Source organism: Mesitornis unicolor, unplaced genomic scaffold (assembly GCF_000695765.1).
Source record: "Mesitornis unicolor isolate BGI_N332 unplaced genomic scaffold, ASM69576v1 scaffold2267, whole genome shotgun sequence".
NCBI classification, from domain to species: Eukaryota; Metazoa; Chordata; class Aves; order Mesitornithiformes; family Mesitornithidae; genus Mesitornis; species Mesitornis unicolor.
This window is the reverse complement of record NW_010198211.1, coordinates 155,610-172,950: the sequence shown is the minus strand read 5'-3', so window position 1 is coordinate 172,950 and position 17,341 is coordinate 155,610. Positions and strand designations below refer to the sequence as shown.

The 17,341-nt window shown below is 36.7% G+C and overlaps 1 protein-coding gene across 1 annotated transcript in view; it reads right to left on the bottom strand.

The window, feature by feature from the left end:
- OTOGL (otogelin-like) overlaps nucleotides 1–17,341 on the bottom strand; it is a 95,279-nt gene that overhangs the window by 5,375 nt on the left and 72,563 nt on the right. Inside the window, exons 41-57 of the mRNA XM_010189063.1 lie at nucleotides 16,369–16,392; nucleotides 16,146–16,238; nucleotides 15,295–15,484; nucleotides 12,844–13,058; nucleotides 10,860–11,001; nucleotides 10,338–10,523; nucleotides 9,650–9,862; nucleotides 8,637–8,741; nucleotides 8,229–8,336; nucleotides 7,572–7,673; nucleotides 6,205–6,309; nucleotides 6,074–6,114; nucleotides 5,029–5,092; nucleotides 3,896–4,074; nucleotides 3,476–3,580; nucleotides 2,611–2,730; nucleotides 705–750 (exon numbers count right to left, since the gene is read on the bottom strand). Of these exons, the coding sequence (XP_010187365.1) occupies nucleotides 705–750; nucleotides 2,611–2,730; nucleotides 3,476–3,580; nucleotides 3,896–4,074; nucleotides 5,029–5,092; nucleotides 6,074–6,114; nucleotides 6,205–6,309; nucleotides 7,572–7,673; nucleotides 8,229–8,336; nucleotides 8,637–8,741; nucleotides 9,650–9,862; nucleotides 10,338–10,523; nucleotides 10,860–11,001; nucleotides 12,844–13,058; nucleotides 15,295–15,484; nucleotides 16,146–16,238; nucleotides 16,369–16,392 (2,038 nt within the window). The remainder of the gene's footprint in view (nucleotides 1–704; nucleotides 751–2,610; nucleotides 2,731–3,475; nucleotides 3,581–3,895; nucleotides 4,075–5,028; nucleotides 5,093–6,073; nucleotides 6,115–6,204; nucleotides 6,310–7,571; nucleotides 7,674–8,228; nucleotides 8,337–8,636; nucleotides 8,742–9,649; nucleotides 9,863–10,337; nucleotides 10,524–10,859; nucleotides 11,002–12,843; nucleotides 13,059–15,294; nucleotides 15,485–16,145; nucleotides 16,239–16,368; nucleotides 16,393–17,341) is intronic.

The window sequence follows — 17,341 nt, the reverse complement described above, 5'->3', positions numbered from 1 at the left end:
AGAGAAAATCAGTTTTTTCTCAATCAACTTTTAAAATTGCATACATTATAAAGCCTTTATATAAGCCTGCATCACAATTCATCGTATTTTAAAGTTACACACTCAGAAAATGTGAATGTATACCCAGATATTAAAAAGTCAATTTTATATAAGGGTTGCTACCATCAGTATTACTATCTAGTGAGGATATATCAAGCTGTAGTCCTATATGTAGTATCGAATTTGGGATAACTTTTCATCATCTGGGATTTTAAGAAAATTATTCTAATATTTTCACCCTAGAAAATACATACTAGTGATGAATTGGTAATTTTGGAGATGTATTTTAAAATGTCATCAAATTAGGAATCAATTTTAGGGGGAGAAATCCGTATCGTTTATGGTGAAAATCATACAGGCAGTATTTTAGAGTCAGCAATAAACAGAATGTTGTCATTATTTTAATTGAGATAACTTTTCATCTTCCACAGGTTATATTTGGAGAGATTTGGTTATACTCCAGAATAATGTTAAAAATCACCAAGTCAGCAGCCAAATGAAGCAAGACCTTTTAATAGGAGTCGTTAGGTAACTACAGCAATTTTATGTGATTTCTGGGGGGACTGCATGCTTTTTCCTTCTTTGTGTCCCAGCAACTGAGGTTAACAAAAAAGCCCTCCGAAACCAAAGCCAAACTAGCACATATTGCAGCCTTCATCACTTACAGGTCTTGCAGCAGCCATCATTATACGTCTGCACAATTCCTCCATTCTAGGAAAATAAAAGGAGAATATATCAAAAAAGACTGTGCCCAATGCAAAGGTGTATTGTATCTCAAGACACCCCATGTTTTAAAGGTGTCACACTAACAAAAAATAGTATCACTGAAATAAAGAGGATTACAGAGATACGATCAGCTGTAGGTTTGGTTCACAAATTCTTTACAGCCTTTGACATTGAAAATGAAGTTGTCAGTGCTTATCTAACCTGATCTAGTCTCCTTCAAATAAGCCACTTAGTTTCTATAACCATCTTTTTGTATCATCCACTACCATCTATTTCCCCACCACTGAGATTTCTTAGGATATTTTAAAAATTCATATATGCAACTTTGCAGATCAAGTAAAAGGATTTACACTGATCATATGCCAAGGAAAAAATTAATACCTAATAAGTAGCTCTTTACAACATTAAATTTATGTATGTATATATACACCCTTTTGAAAGAACATTAACTGCAGAATTTCAGAACCATTGGTGTGCTCAATTCGCTTTCTTAATTATAGTCTTTGTTATTGATTTCTTCTAAAGTTGCTAGTTAGCTAGGAAGCAAAAATGTATGAAAGTGAAAGAAATGTCCTTTTGAAATTAAAAAAGAGCATGAGAGGGAGAGAGAGGCTGTCACAATCTGCCATAATGGTGTGAGCAAGAAACATGCGTCCACAATTTTAGTGGATAGCCCAGAACGGCGTGTCAAGCAGACAACAGAACATAAATAGCACTCTTACGATAACAACAGACAAAAGACATTTTTCAGCTGCCATCTTTTCATGCTAGCGTTCACTTTTTATCTCATTACAGAAAAATCACTGAGTAAGTTGTTCAAGAACTTCTTAAATGAACACTTAAACTCAGCCTCTTAAATCCATATTCCTAAATTATCTTGAGCAGCCTGTCAGAAGAGCTTTCTCCTCAGCTACTGGTTCAAGTCGATGCTCAGCATCTCTGAAAAACAGGTCAGACTGATTCAGGAAGTTTATTTTAGGGCTCCTTTCTTTAAAATCTTAACTATTATTACTAAAGAAAGATTCTAATAGACAGTGACAAAAGGGTTCCATGGAAGAAACTCAAGCATAAAGTCAAAAGTAGAACAGGCATTAATTTTAGGTAGAATGCCTTCTTCAGGACTGGAAGAAACAAGGACTTTTTTAAACAAATGCAATGGAAAAGTAGGACTTCAGGCTAAATTTATAATCTGTAGTCAAGGCAGCAATGGTACTTACCCTCTCTACATTTATATTTATTTTATTATTATTTGTAGCTTATATTAAATATACGTTGTACTGCAAGTGCAAGAATTGTAAGAAGTAGTATAAACTCAGAGAAGTATTAAATTAGAAATTAGAATTGTCAACAAATATGTAATGTACATGAAGCATCCACATTCTTCAAACCGGTTTTATGGATGTGCCAAATTTACATTTTTAGATATATGATGTAGGTAGATACCCTTTCTTGTATGATAGATATTTTTTGGTATGTTATACAAAGTTTAGTTTAAGAGACAATGAACTTATATACTCTGTCACCTCTCTAATCTTTGCACAGCTTAAGGAATTTTTAATATAGCCTACTTTTACACGCAGCATTCCTGAATTGCTTGATCCAATGTATGTGTACTACAAACTTGGCAAAGTGTTATTCCAAGCTAAAGTAAGACATAGTGATTAGCACCTTATATAGTGGTATCTCAAGCATGATTCCAATTCCACAATACTTTAAAATGCTCGCTTACATGTTTTTACTTACCACTTTCTCAGTTAAATAAAGTGCATGAGGTATGCATGTATTCTCAAGTGTAAGCTAAACTCCAGGTCAGTTATTGTCACTTACCTCACCCAAAGTACAAACCTTTGTACACTCAGTGTCATTAAAAGGGGGGCAGACAACACTCGATCCCAGTATGATGGCCCCTGCAGCGGTCTTTGCACACTTGTAGTTGGTGCAGTTGGAGCTCCAGGTGCTCCCTTCCTGAATAATATAAAACAAAACCATTGTCAGGAAAGACAAAACATTTCAGCTTTATCTCCAACCCCAAAAAAGTGATGCCCTCATGCTGCGGTATCTACTGGAGTGAAAAGTTTGTTACAGACAACCCATAGGTGGCTCTACTCTCCAGCTGCTCAGCATGGGTGTCCTAGTGCAGAACAAAAGGGCTCTGTGCCAGAAAAAAATGTCCAATGGTTTCATTTGCTTCAGAGCAACGGGTACCAGGAACCAAATCACTGCCACATCTAAATTTCCTTGTATGTGGATGCTGGATCACACCATCAGGATCCTGAACCCCAGTGCTTCAGTTTGCACATTTCCTTTCTGTAGAAACCAGAACGAGGTGAAGAATGACCCTGGGAAGAGCAGAATATAGAGTCCTGATGAGGACTCAGAAGCTCCTAACTCATCTAAATCACACTATGTGACTTAGAGCTGCAGTTTGAACCCTACCCTGCACTTAGAGCATGTCTAGACTTAGGTAAATGATGACATTCACATATCTTTGTAGATAATATTACAACCAATAAAACAAGTTATTCACATAGTGTGAAATGGCAGGTCTTTAAAGAAACACAATTTTTTCTTATCATTTACCATAAATAATCTCTAAGTGTGCAACCAGCAGTAAGGAGGTATGAGGCAAGACTCACAGCATGAGTGACTGTCAGACACCTGTTTATCATATCATTGTAGTTACTTTCTCCCTCTGTCCAGAGGCACTTACCTCATACACAATTTGTGTTCCATTCTCAGTATGAAAAGGGCAGGACATGTTTTGACAGGTGCCACAACACGTATGGTGACTGGAGGAAGGTATATATATTTGATGCTGGAAAGAAAGGAAAGCAAAAAAAACCCAAACAAAACAAAACAAGTATTTTTTAAACACAGTATCTGAAAATTCATTGATTTCTGAAACTAAAAATGCCAAGGGAAACGACACATGGATGGATATATGGATGGATGGATATGTTTACATATGCTGTTAGTAACTGCCGCTCAAAATATTCTGGAGAGACAAGGTACACATCATCACTGTTAAGTTCTCAAGTTCTTGCTGAGCAAACAGAACTAGGAAAAGTCTTAACTGACTGTGTAGTTGTGTTTTCAAATTGCATCATTCTTGTATTTTAAGAATACTCACAGCTTCACATTGCTGGGAACAGTTCACCATTGTAAAATGCATGGCATTGTATCCTGTATCCTGATCTTTTTCTTGTAAACACTGGACAGTGTAACAAAGGTCTCCATCCAAGTACTGAATCACTGACTGCCCAGGATTCAGTACTGTGACCTCTTGGAAGATGCACACATCATCCTTCTCTAATACAAGAAAAAAAGTTAATGAAGGAAAGAAAAATTTATCAAGAAAATTCATCAAAAAACCAGAATCATTGTGAAGACAAATATAGAGCAAAGTCTTATTTTCTGCAAAAGTTTTCTGACTTTTTATATTTGATAGGTTTGTGGTTTTTATTAACAAACAAGAAGGGGAGGAGGTATAATTCAGCTTAAGAAAATGCTACAATAGGCAAAACTACTTAAAATTGTTAGTTTTGCTTTGCTTGGAGGTAAAAAAACCCAATCTGTTCTTATTTTTTAAGGAATTCTAATATTTAATATTGGGCTAAGTACACTGTATGAATTATTCTGTACATCACAAAATGTGGCCTTTCTATCAGTTAGAATAGTATGTATGCAATGACCTGCGGGACAGTAATATGCTCAAGCTGCACTGTCAGTGTGTGCTTTGCTACCAGAGGCAGTAAAGCCTGGGCTTCAGTCAGGATTGCAGCATACCTCAAGCATCCCCGTGCACAGTATGGCTGAAATCTGGTCTATGTGGGGTACCTGAGCAAGGGAAGGTGGCAGAGGTCTGATCGTAAGACTGAACACCTACCCTCATGCTGCTTTGGTGTGAGAAGTCATCTCGTTTGTGCTCGACAGTGGACGAGGAGCAGTCACACCTCTCACACTCAGGTAACATTCACAACCTGCTTGCTGCCTGCCTCTCACCAGAGAGATGGTACCTGTCTCTGACAGCTTGGGCAGTTTTGCAACACCTTATGACGCCCCCAGAGCAGACACAAATGGGTTGGCAGACAAAGCATCATATTCAGAAATGCGAGCATATTGCGTAACTAGGCAGACACCAGTAAAATCAAGATAAAAGAGGAGTTACTTTTGAGAAGGTTATTATGGTCCTCTTTCTGCTTTCTTTGCATGCTCTTTTTACTAAAAACTAAAATAAGACAGATAGGAATATGGAAAAGTTACCACAAATGTAGTGAGTGCATCCACAAACACTGGGAATGCTACTATCTGGTTTTTTAACTTCTCCCTGAGTATAAAAAGATAGAAGAGTTTGCAAAGTCATGCACAATTAAATGTTGTGCTAAACAGTTTTCCTCTAAAAATGTAAAATATTACTTTTATCACTTCGACTCCTGCTTTCATAAAAGAGAAAAAATGCAATGTACTCAAGAAACAGTAGCACATTCAGAGTCATTCCATGTATTTATCTCTTTAAACAGGAGCAAAGAGCTTCATTTTCTCTAGGAATGCCTAAAATCAGCAAAGGGGCTGAATAGCCATTTTTCCTGAGATACAAATTTATTCTAATAATAAACATATTAGGAAAAGGCTACCTTCTGTGAATTTTCTTCTAAAAGATGAGTGAAAACTGTTCAAATTTGCAACTCCTGTTTAGACTTTATGTTATGCAGTCATCACAGAATGGGAAGAGAAAGACAAGCTACAGGCATTTGATGGGGAAAATATCCCTGTCACTTTGGCAATAAGGAGAGTTTGAACCTTCAGTCATAGTTATTTGCCAGCTCACAGTCCTTATTATGAGAAAGTATGAGCAAAATATTTATGACTTCTCGTATCAGCTAAATTCAACGTTAAATCACTTTAATAAAACGCATAAATGATTAACAAAATAACGCATTTCTCCAAATGATACATACAATCATAAAGCTCATTCCTCATTAATTATTAAAAACAATTAGAAATTATTTAAATGGAAAAACTCCCCAGCATATTGTTTCAAGTCCACATTGTACAGATTAATATTACAGTTGCTTTTCTTCTTTTGACAACTTAAAACAGACGGAATAAAATTTCCACAGGGAATAGTTGACAACACTGGACAGAAAACTGATGGATTTACATCATCTTGAGCTGGGGACTGGGAGGCAAAGTCTCAGCCTGTCCCTGTTCAGCCTTATCACCCTTTGCAACTCATTGAAACAAGGACTCGAAAAGGACATTTAAGAGGGCTGGACATTAATAAAAATATCTAAAGGGCAGTGCTTACCAATTTACAGGTCAGCATAGCAGCGTTTTCACAGCTGCATTCTGAGAAGAGGACAAGAAAAGCGTATTACTCACTTAGCTAATTGTTAGCTTTTGTCAACAGCAGCAACTAAGGGATAAAGTAATAATTACCACACTGCCATTCTGGACAACACTGCCCAGGTATTTTTTCCTTCACAAGTGTCATGTCACCTGTGCAATTCATAGGAGGCTCAGAACAAAGATTTTCATCGCAAACTAAATGGGGGAAAAAGACAGGTATGAGAATTTACTCAAATTTCCTTTGAATTGTCCAGCTTATATTACCTCTGATAAACTATTCTAAAAATAATGAATTTTTAAATATTTTTTCTTGCATTTCTTAAGCATCTCAATTATATTTGGAACTGAGAAATGAACCAAGATTTTCAAAAGTGCTTTTAGTTACCGCAGAACAAGTTTAAATTTTCAGAAAACATCACACAACCATCATTTAATATTCTTCCTACTTCAGAGTGACTCAAGCTGATATCACGTACCAAAGACAACTAAAATCACATCTTTTGGAAGAACCTGCTTTTTTTTGTCTCGACTTTGTTGTAAAGCACATTTTTGTATGATAACAGAGAGCAACTGCCCTCCTGGGATGGCTCTAATAAGAGAACACTTGGCTGTCTTGCCAGAGGAGGCTTGCTGGGACTCTGAAAAAAGACCACATACTAACTTTCTAGCTGCTAGAAGTTGGCAAAAATGGTGATAAAAGCCTCTGCAGAAACTTCCACCTGGGTGCAAGTACTAGGAAAAGGAAAAGACCGAAATATGGAACCACCTGAATTTAAACTCACTGAGCTCCAAACTTACTGCAAGACAATATACATATTATATATAAGACAATATCATATACAATATACATATTATATATAAAACAATACTCCATTGATTAAGCAGTTATGCTTACAAACATTAGTTAAGAACATACAACACAATTTCTGTGTTTTCTGAGGCTAACAAAGTGACTGCGTTACACTGCAAATATTTATCTGCTCTTTGTTTGAATAGTAATCAACCTAGCAGTATTTGAAACCCTTGGCCTACTCCTTTCCCTAAAAGCTAACAGTGGAAAGGGCCCAAACACTAATGAATGGTACAGCAGAGGAAAAACAACATGGAAGCTGTTTTGTTACAGGTGTTTTAATATGTGAACAATTGCATATTTACCCTCCTGAGATGGGATTCAGTTCCACATTAATAGATCAGTGTTTAGATCACCCTGAAGGTAGCTATATGCTATCTGGTGAACTAAATAACCTCTCTGGACTCCTTTAACTGGGTTAGTTAGACAACCATTGAGTATACCAAGAACTTTAAACCTACTTCAAATGCAGTCACCCTCATTTAGATCTCTTAATCTCTATCTGAAGCCCACCCTAAGTCATGAATCACAAAAATCTCCACATACACACTGTCTGTCATTTTTACTAAATTTGGTAATGTATTGAACTGACAACAGTTACACTCACCGCAGTAGTAATGAGGACAACAGTAATGTATGGTATTAAGGTCTACAGTGAGAATTTCCCCTTCATTACATAAGGGAACAGGGTCAATACAGGATTCACAAACTAAATTAAAAACAAACAAACAAACAACACAAACAACAGACATTTACAAAGTTTTAAATCTGAAACAGTTAGCACCCGTGAATTCTATTTAGTGGACTATAAAAAGAGTCATATTATGCTTGTTACTTGGATAACAGAGCTTTTATGGATTGACATTCAAATATAAAAGCACAAGACAGATCAAGTATGAGATTCAAAATTATGTTGGAAATAGGCGCTTAGGGACATGGTTTAGTGGTAGACTTGGCAGTGCTAGGTTAACGGTTGGACTTGATGATCTTAAAGGTCTTTTCCAACCTAAAGGATTCTATGATTCTCTAAAAGCCAAGAATAATTCATTCTCCAGTCACCCTGGCCTGTGTGAAGTCACAGAATCACAGAACAGAATCACAGAACGTTAGAGATTGGAAGGGACCTCAAAAGATCATCTAGTCCAATGTCCCACTGACCTCTCCAAGAATTCGTGTCTTAAGTGATTAGATTTAGAACTATAGACTGTTTTGTAAGTACTTAACTCTTCTTTAGTTATCCATAAAAATATTAGAAGCTTCTTACCACAGAGATAAGAGAAACAACAGGGATCTTCCTGTTTTGCTTCTACAATAAATTGATCTTCTCTGCAGTCGGGCTGGGAAGTATTGAAACACACTGAAGGATCACATTCTGTAGGATGTGAAGTAAACAGTATTTTTTAAAAAGTCACAGAAACAATACTAAAAAGACAAATAAAAGATACTCTTCATCTGCTTAGTAGGACAAAATACCCCAAATTTACTGTAAATCAAAAGTGACACAAAACACAACACAAAAAATATTGGAGAGTGTGAAACACATCATTGCCTGGTACTATTTACAATGACACATTCTGTTAACAATGAAAACAACTTGTAAGGCAAATTTTCTTACAACATGTAATACAAGTGTGGAAAATGTCCCAGGAATGTGATTTTGTATTTTCCTTACCACATTGGTACTGTGGACAGCAGGACAAGGGGTGGTAGCCTACCACTAATTTTTCGTTGGGTTTGCATGTTGGAATAATGGCATCACACAATGACAAGTTACATTCTGCGGGGAAAACAAAACAACAAACAATGAATTTGGATATATTTGGACAGAGAGATGTGCAAGTCCCATAGCTCCAGATATGAATACCACCTAGTATAGAGTTCCATAAACTGAGAGCAGCCCAAGTCAGCTTAAAGTGCACTCCATACCATCATGCAGCACTCTGAGTTCAACCCAGGGCTGGTATAGCTCCATTCATATGACATTGTGCAAGCAGTGATATCCCTCTTAAAGCAGGTAATTACTTGCTCTGCTTCCTATACATGAAGCCAGCTAAAATGTCACAATGAAAATATTCCTTAAACAAATTGACAAGATGGTGTTGGTTACAGGTATCTAACTAATGAGCAAAAGCACCATATCAGCTGGACGATTTGTTCTCATTTTCCTTGAAGATGTTATGAAGAAATAAGCATCTTTTGCTCAGCATTTTAGGAGCAGTAAGCTTATTCCTTTTTCTAACAACCATGGCTAGACAGAATATTAGTATTCAGTGATCAGCTCACAGAATGCTGCTTCCAGGAAACAGCAGTAGGTCAGAGGACACTGCTCTTGACACCAAGGCACTAATAAAAAAAGCTAACAGGCTCTGATGACTACTCCAATTACCAAGGTACTTATGTCATCAAGTATTTATCAATTTCTTTTGAATTTCCACCCAAGAGCTTACAAAATCACTTTTAACAGAAGTTTTGCTTCATTAGTGAACTTCTAAGAAAAAAAAACATTTCAGTGAGTCAGTTCTTACAAAGAAAAGCAGCTTGCTTTGCTGACCCAAGCAGCCACAAGTACCTAAAAATTACTTCTGAAAAATGTTACCTTGAACCCTGTCTAAAGATTGTCATCTGCCAGCGAGTGCCAAACACTTACCTTATACTTCTGTAACTGAAAACAAGTGTAGTACATACCACAAACTTTCTTTGGACAGCAAGCTCTCTCTTCAATAACATGGACGATAACTTCCCCTTCTCTTTCACAGACTGGTGGTGGATCCTCATTGCATTCAGGTTCTACAGCAACAACACTTCCATTTTCTAAACAGCTGTACATGCAACAGCCTCTCATGGACTCATTCCAGATCTCCCCACCAGAGCGGGGTTGTCCTTTGTTATCTGTACATGCTGAGAGAAAAAATTTATATCCCTTCAAGAGTAGAGAGTGCAGATTTCCTGCAAGCAACTATGAATTACATAAAATCATTGCATAAAATAAGCTTGCTGTGAAGCATTATGATCAATAATCCAAGAAAAGATGATGATCTTAAAACCCCCAAATGAACAAATGCTTCACTATGAGTGAAAATACATACTGAGTGCAAGGGAAAGAACCTGTCTATGCTACTCCTTCCTGAGTGCTCCAGGAAAGAAAGCCTCAGAGCCATGAAAGAATTACCATCATTTTTCCCCAGGAGAAGTGAATCCAAGTGAACTGAAAGCATAAACTGCTGTAGCTTGAGATAAAGCTAGGCTCTGTTGAAGGGAGCTGTACCAGATTCACACTTACTGAGGACTAACACAGAACTTAAACATTGCTCACACTTGAGCTGCAGTTAATACTAGCTTATCTGCAAAACCATGCTGTCCTGCTGGGACTTACTACATTTTTCTTCTGGTATACAGAGATCAGAGTCTGTTCTATGCAGAATAGTGCCATTTTTACACACACAGTCTTCCCTTAAATAGGAACAGGGAGAGTCTTCATAGAACCATTTATTCAAGCATGTCTTGGCTTCACAGGGTTGCACACAAGGCTGGTACTCCTTGCCCTCAGGACAACTCAATGCTGCAAGTCATAAAAATAAGACATTGAGTACTGCTGCTATTCTTTCAGCATTTCATTGGAGAAACAGGTAGTAAGAACAAGTGAGTGTATCATAGAAAGCATACATCTGTATTCTTAACAGCACTTTAGGTAAGCAGCTCAATCAAGAGTAAAACTGATTCATGACACTTTGACTAAAACAACAGTTTTAAGAACTTGTACCCTGATTTACTAAGGCTGTGATAGAATAAGATGGTACTTCCAATAACAATAGAAAGAAATAGATTTTTAACTCATCACTAAACACTTTGGCAGTATAAAACCACATTGGGCTATAGCACATAGCTATCTGCTTACCACAGTAATCAAGTGTCCTCCATTTAATGCAGATGTTGTGCTTGTTGCATAAAGCCACATATGCAGAAAGTGCATCACACTCATAATTCCAAAAGTAAGTACTGTTTATCCACATCTTCTCACAAAACTCCTGTGGCGACACCTAGGAACATGAGAATTAACAACTAGAAGAGCTTTCTGTAATTAAAATAAATCATAAATCACAGGAAAAAAACAGCTGCAGGGGAAAAATGCACAAGCAGTGTCTAAAGTAAAAAATACCTTTTTTTTTCAGAACACTCATTCTGCAAAACTTAAACTGCCAGAATTTTTTATGCTTATTAGCAGGCATAGATCACAGCTCTAATGAGTTTGTCACACTACTGACAAGAACTTTTGCAGTTTGGCCCTGTCAGCTAAAAGTCAACAATCTCAGCTAAACATTGCTGCTATACCTTCCATATTGTGAATTAATTATTACCAAGTGCTCTGTTTCTGTGTCTATAAGACCCAGAAGCCTAGGTTACTGGGTCTGAATGCAGGTGGTCCAACCTGTCTTATTTCTGTTGTTTTTATTTGCATAAGCTTATAAAAAGATGGAAAAACTCAGATTCTGCTTTGTTCTGTCAGTTCACTGCTGTGCTGAAGCCCAGCTCTCCCTGTGGTTTCAGCAGATCTTCAAGCCATCGCTCACTTCTGCCATAAAGTTCATTGCCCTCATGACTCTGTTACCTATCCTTGTCCAGTTGCTTCATGTCTGTGAAGTGCAAAATACAATCCATCTGCTTTGGCTCTTCCACCATCACGTATATGAAAGTAAAAAAAATCCATAATGTATGAACCAAGTAATTGATAATTTTGATGCTATGTCAGGTTTTGCTATAAACCAGGAAGAGATGCAATTGCATTGTATCTGAGGCTATGAGAGTTCTCTTGGAAACATGTATGAAGTAGGAATTCTGACTATTTGGACTCCCTCTAATTATTTTTAAATGAGATATGTCAATTATGAAAAGCATCCTGTTTCCCACTGGTGCTACTCTTCCTTTGTGATTCCAAACTTCTTACCACTGCTCCCTCCCCTTGAGTTCCTATGGCAAATATCTATTACTCTTGTTAAAAAAAATCTCTTTAACCCCTTCCATTCAGAAGAACTCCCTCCATTTTCTTTTTTGCTTGAGTAAAGTGAAGAGTGGTCATGGGAGTTTGAAGGAAGGCGCTCATCCGCCTGCAATAACTTTAACAGCATTTGTCTGTGATGAAAACCAAAGAGTAACACAATGCAAATCAAGGCAGAACAGCAAGAAGTGAATCAGGAATCTGGACACATCTATCTCTGAGACAGAAATGGCCACTTGAGTAATTAATCCTTTTTAATTAAGTGGGAAAAGTATGTCAGATCTCAGAGATTTGGGGCTTCCTCATTTCCAGTTTCACAAAGCAGCTGTGCTGCTCTACCCAGCTCTAGTGGTTGTCTGCATACTACAGCTATATTCCTTGCAGAAAGTACAGTGTCCAGAAACAAATTATAATGATTTATGTAAGAAATATTACCAAATTGTCAATGTGATAGTGAATATGGAAAAATTTGTTTAAGTGGAAATTTCTTTAGTCAGATTAGTCTCAAACTGCATAAGTTGCTGTTATATGCAGCAGAAGCATGAGGCTTTCAGTTCTAGTGACCCATGCTAAGCGTTTATTAAAAATAACTCTTTTGGAATGCATTTGTTTTGAGATGATGATCTGATGTTTCTCCTTGGAGCTGTGCCTACTCATTAATTTAAGAAACAGTATAATTGCGTAGGGATCCATATAGATGTGTGTTTAAATGGACAACATGACAAAAGTATTAAAGCCAACATGACAGAGGTATTAAAGCCACCCACGTGGTTGTCAACTTGTGAAAATAAGCAAAACATAAAGAATTTGCATATCTCTCACTCTTTTTTAACTATACATCTTTTAATTAATTTGCACCTGGAATTTATCTGATATTTGTACTCACTTTCTTGTGACAAGGGATGAAAATGCTTCTGTTTAACAGTTCCATACAATATGTGCAGTTATCCTCAGTACAGTTTCTCACTGGCCTCCTGGTTGTTACATCAAGTGATTTCTCAATTTCCCAACTCTTAATGAACGCTTCCATTTCCTCCATTTTTGTAATTATGGTCATGTTTTGCATTTTCAGGTCATCAGTAGGGTCTCCATTACACACTCCTGGAGAGAGAGCATCACATTCACAGCACAGAGAAATGTACCATATTACTTCTTTTGGGAAAGAAGAGTGCACTTGGTAAGGTAAGATTAACATTGCTTCAGTCTCATCTGGGAGATTTAGTATTCTGAACTTATATAAAAAAGCACATCATATATAAAAACATATTTATATATATGTCTACCGTAGTTCCAACTTTCTGCTTGTGATTTCAGTTGTCGGCTCAATGACTTAGCAAAGTAAGCAGGTCATGCAGTACAAATAATGATAGTTTTCCCAACCATGAATTAACTTTTGAGAAAAACTGCTACAAAACACGCTGTTGAGTGTAGCAAATTAACTGACATGGCACCAGATTCTGATCTCATTCTACTGAATAGCAATCAGTTCCATGGGAGTAAATGTAGATGGCTTTCAAATAAACGGCACATCACTGATGATTTGACTTGAAACTTAATTGGACGTTCTAAATGCCAGCAGTTTTGAAAGGAATCTTTTGATGAACAAATTGCTAGGGAAAATGTTTTTCTTACTCAATTTATTAATACGAAAACACTGAAAAACCTGTCCCACCCAAACCCTTGACATCCATTGACATTCTGAATTGATTGTATGTGTTCAGTTAATTCATCAATGAAAGCATAGACTTCGTATAAGCACATAACAAGTCATTAATGCCCAAATTTTAATCTTCATAATAGTGTTTTACATCCCAGGTACTGATCAGCCAAAGTTCCTATACCCTTTTTTCTCTTTCTGCATTGCTCTCCACACCCTAAGTCCTTCATCCTTCATCCTTCCAGCCCTGCATCCTGATATTCTCCAGGGTCCTTTGGAGACTGGGCTAGCATAGCATGACAGGCTGTGTTATTCTCTCAGACAGCATGGGGACATACAGAAGAAGGTATTTGCATGATAAGAAGCATTTGACACTAGCACCACTTTCCAGCATTCCTAACACTTCTGCTACTTGTTTCTGTCCTAGTGCCATCCCACAAATTGTGCTGGCATTACAGAATTGCAGAGTCAATCCAGCTTTAAAAATAAAGCCAATTTACCACATAGTCCTACAAATTTTTTTCAGTGTGAGAAGGAAAAGATAGGAAAATCCCAGACAGGAACAAATGGTAGAGAATAGCAAAGAAGCACTAAAGGAGGCTTCAGACTTCACTGGTAGAGCAACACTTTACAGCAGAAGTTTGAGTTGTCTGCATAGGCATCCTCTTTCTGTCTTTTCATGGCAACTATGCTATAATCCTTCTACATTTGACCTCATCTCATCCCAGTCTTTTTCAGCATGCGTGGAGAAGATGGCAGAATATTGTGAAAAGATGCGGTACCTGCCAGAGTCAGCATTTGCCTTCTCTCACTGGATCTAGGAGAACTTTCCTTTTGTTCAAGCAGAATATAAAAATTGATTTTAAACACTTACTTTGTTTTGATAGATATTTGAACTATACCTGAATCTTTTTGTTTGCTTTTTAAAATAGAAGCAGTTTAAAAGATTATAAAGGTTAATTTTCCTGTTCAATATGGGGTAAATTCTGTAAAATTACAATGCACTGGAAAATGAACATGTATGATAGAATTAAAATAACCCTAAAATACCTACTTACACTTTTCCATGTAATTCATACTGGCAGAGTTATAAAAAGGCTACCAAGGATGCCTGAAACATGCTAAATTTACTATCAGTTTAATTTAGGTCTGAGGCACCTCAGTACAGTTTTGGACTCTAGATCCAACCTTAAGAGGTCTGAATTTGGATTCACCATCCTCAGGGGACTTGAACCCTTCTCAAAATACACCAGTACTTGCACAGCAGTAAACTGCCACTGCTAGCATCTGACAGTTGTTCTTCTCTCCTATAATCACTGAAATGTATTGTCACTACCTGAACTTCAGCAGCCACATTTCACCTTTTCTATACTTGATATCAATAATATCCTTAAACACAGCCAGAAATAAATACATTTTTAAAAGGTAATTAGATACAATGTACTGATCATTACTTGCTTTGAAACTACTTCATTACCAAGTAGTGCTTTGAAACAGAATTACTGATTTATTATTATTAAATAATAGAATTTCACAAGGCCACCTCAAATAGGATTGTCAGTGTGGTTAATGGGGGTCACAAGGAGAGCTATAGGGACAGCAGGCCACGGACACAAAAGGAGACGCAAATTTTAAATGGAAAATTATTAAATAAGAAAAAGAATTCCACCATAGCCTCACCACAAAGTCCTTCTGTCTTTGTCGATGTGTTAGAGTGTAATCCATACTGTATATCTATGATGCCTGTAACATGAGCCCACTTGATCCCAATACCAGCTGGGGTATTAATGACATACATTGCACCAGTATCCTGAATACTCAGTCCTTCTTTTGAAAATGGTAATGATTGAATTACAGAATCCACTACCACCTAAAATAAACCAAATACATTTTAGGGATAAAAACAGATTGTGAAGATGTATTTTATCTGTCTTTACATCTTACAGCAAAAGATGCTTTTTACAGCCTCTGACACATCCAGTAACATTCACAGTGTTTCAATCACAAAGCTTTCCATCAGTGCCATTTCCTATAACTACAAATGAAGTAGGCATGAGAAAAAGTAGTTATACGGAAATCCTTTCTAATTAAGGAAGCATTAGATCTTACTTATCACATATTGTATAATAAAACAACAAAAAGACCTCATCCCAATTTTTCAGAGTTATCTGTTCTGACCTGTTATTGACTAACAAGAAAGGCAGTTTATCATATCTTGGAACATTTCTGCTCAGTTGTACGTTATCTGGCAATATAGTCTCAAATATAAATGCCTTTTACAGCTTCTATAAGATCTCAAAATAACTTTGAAGTATCATTTTGGATAAATGACATATAAGCAAAACGTGGTATCAGAAATGTATATTTTTTGCTTCTAGCATACCATGAATTACTGAGAACCTGAACTGCAAAAGAAATCCTGATCCTGTAGTATGTTCATTATCAATCTGATCTATTGCATTCTACAACAGAATAGGTCTCCAGCTATCTTCTGAGTGTGCACATGCTACGTACTCATGATATATACTTACTTTTCTTGCTAAACGATTGATAAGTAATTTATTTGTGCGTGTTGTTACATTTAATTTCTTAAAACAGAGCCCTGAAGTGCTTGCAGGGGGAACCTTGAAAGAGAAGTGACAAACAAGTTCGTTATTATTGTTTTTCTAATTCTGCACCAGTGCTATAGGGAATTATTTTCAATATGTGCAATATTAATGTATTTTTTAATTAGCAAAGGAAAAAAGTACTCACTGGTTTTCTTATTGAATTTGCACTCTGGAAAACATTAAAAAAATAGATCAGATGTGCAATGATAATCAGCAACATTCTTATTTGGCACAAATACGTTGACTGTTTTCTTTGTGTTTGCAGTTCTACAATCATCTTCATAATTAAACCAATTTATTATATTCCTCATAAATAATAAAAATACACACTTCCCAGCTAATGTAGTGCATCTTTCCATGAACTATTTCTAGAAACTTGATTTACTTGTTAAATATTTGAATCAAAGGAGTTTGTATGTAAAAATAATACAGAAAAGATAGCACAATGACCTTAACAAGTTAAATTAAAAAATACATAGAAATACAATGATCATGCCAATGTAATCCCCTGCCCTAGCCTTGATAAAACAACTATTTGACCAAGGCATCTTTCTGCACAAGATTGCACCTCATATATACCATACCTTAGTTGGCTTTTGACTAATCACCTTTAACACTGAGAGAAACTAATTACCAGCATCACAAGATTCAGCATATTCTGCAAATCCCTTTCAGAAAATATTTCTTAAAGAACTACAGTGACAGACATCTCAAACTCATCTGCCCATGTGAGCTGCGTTCATTTAGGCTGCAACCAAGAAACACTGAACAGAGCACTTGGAAAGGAAACCTCTAAAATGATGTGAGACTTGGAACTTAAAAATCAAGTGTACAGTTGCCCCGTGAGTGTAGGTAAGACACCAGATATGAATGGGAAGGCAAGAAGTCTGATGAAGTTCCTCATCAGGAACTTGTTTATCTATAAACCAAAGATGGAAATACAAGCCAGTTGTTCAAGGGCTGCATAAACTGGAACTATGGACAATGCAAAGGAAATGTCTGTACAGACTCTAAGGATGAGACTGACCTGACCTAAACTGGTTGTCTTAAAAATAAAGTGGCTGAATCCCCTCTGTAGGCAATGCAGAGAGTTAGACGTCTAACTACAAAGAACAACG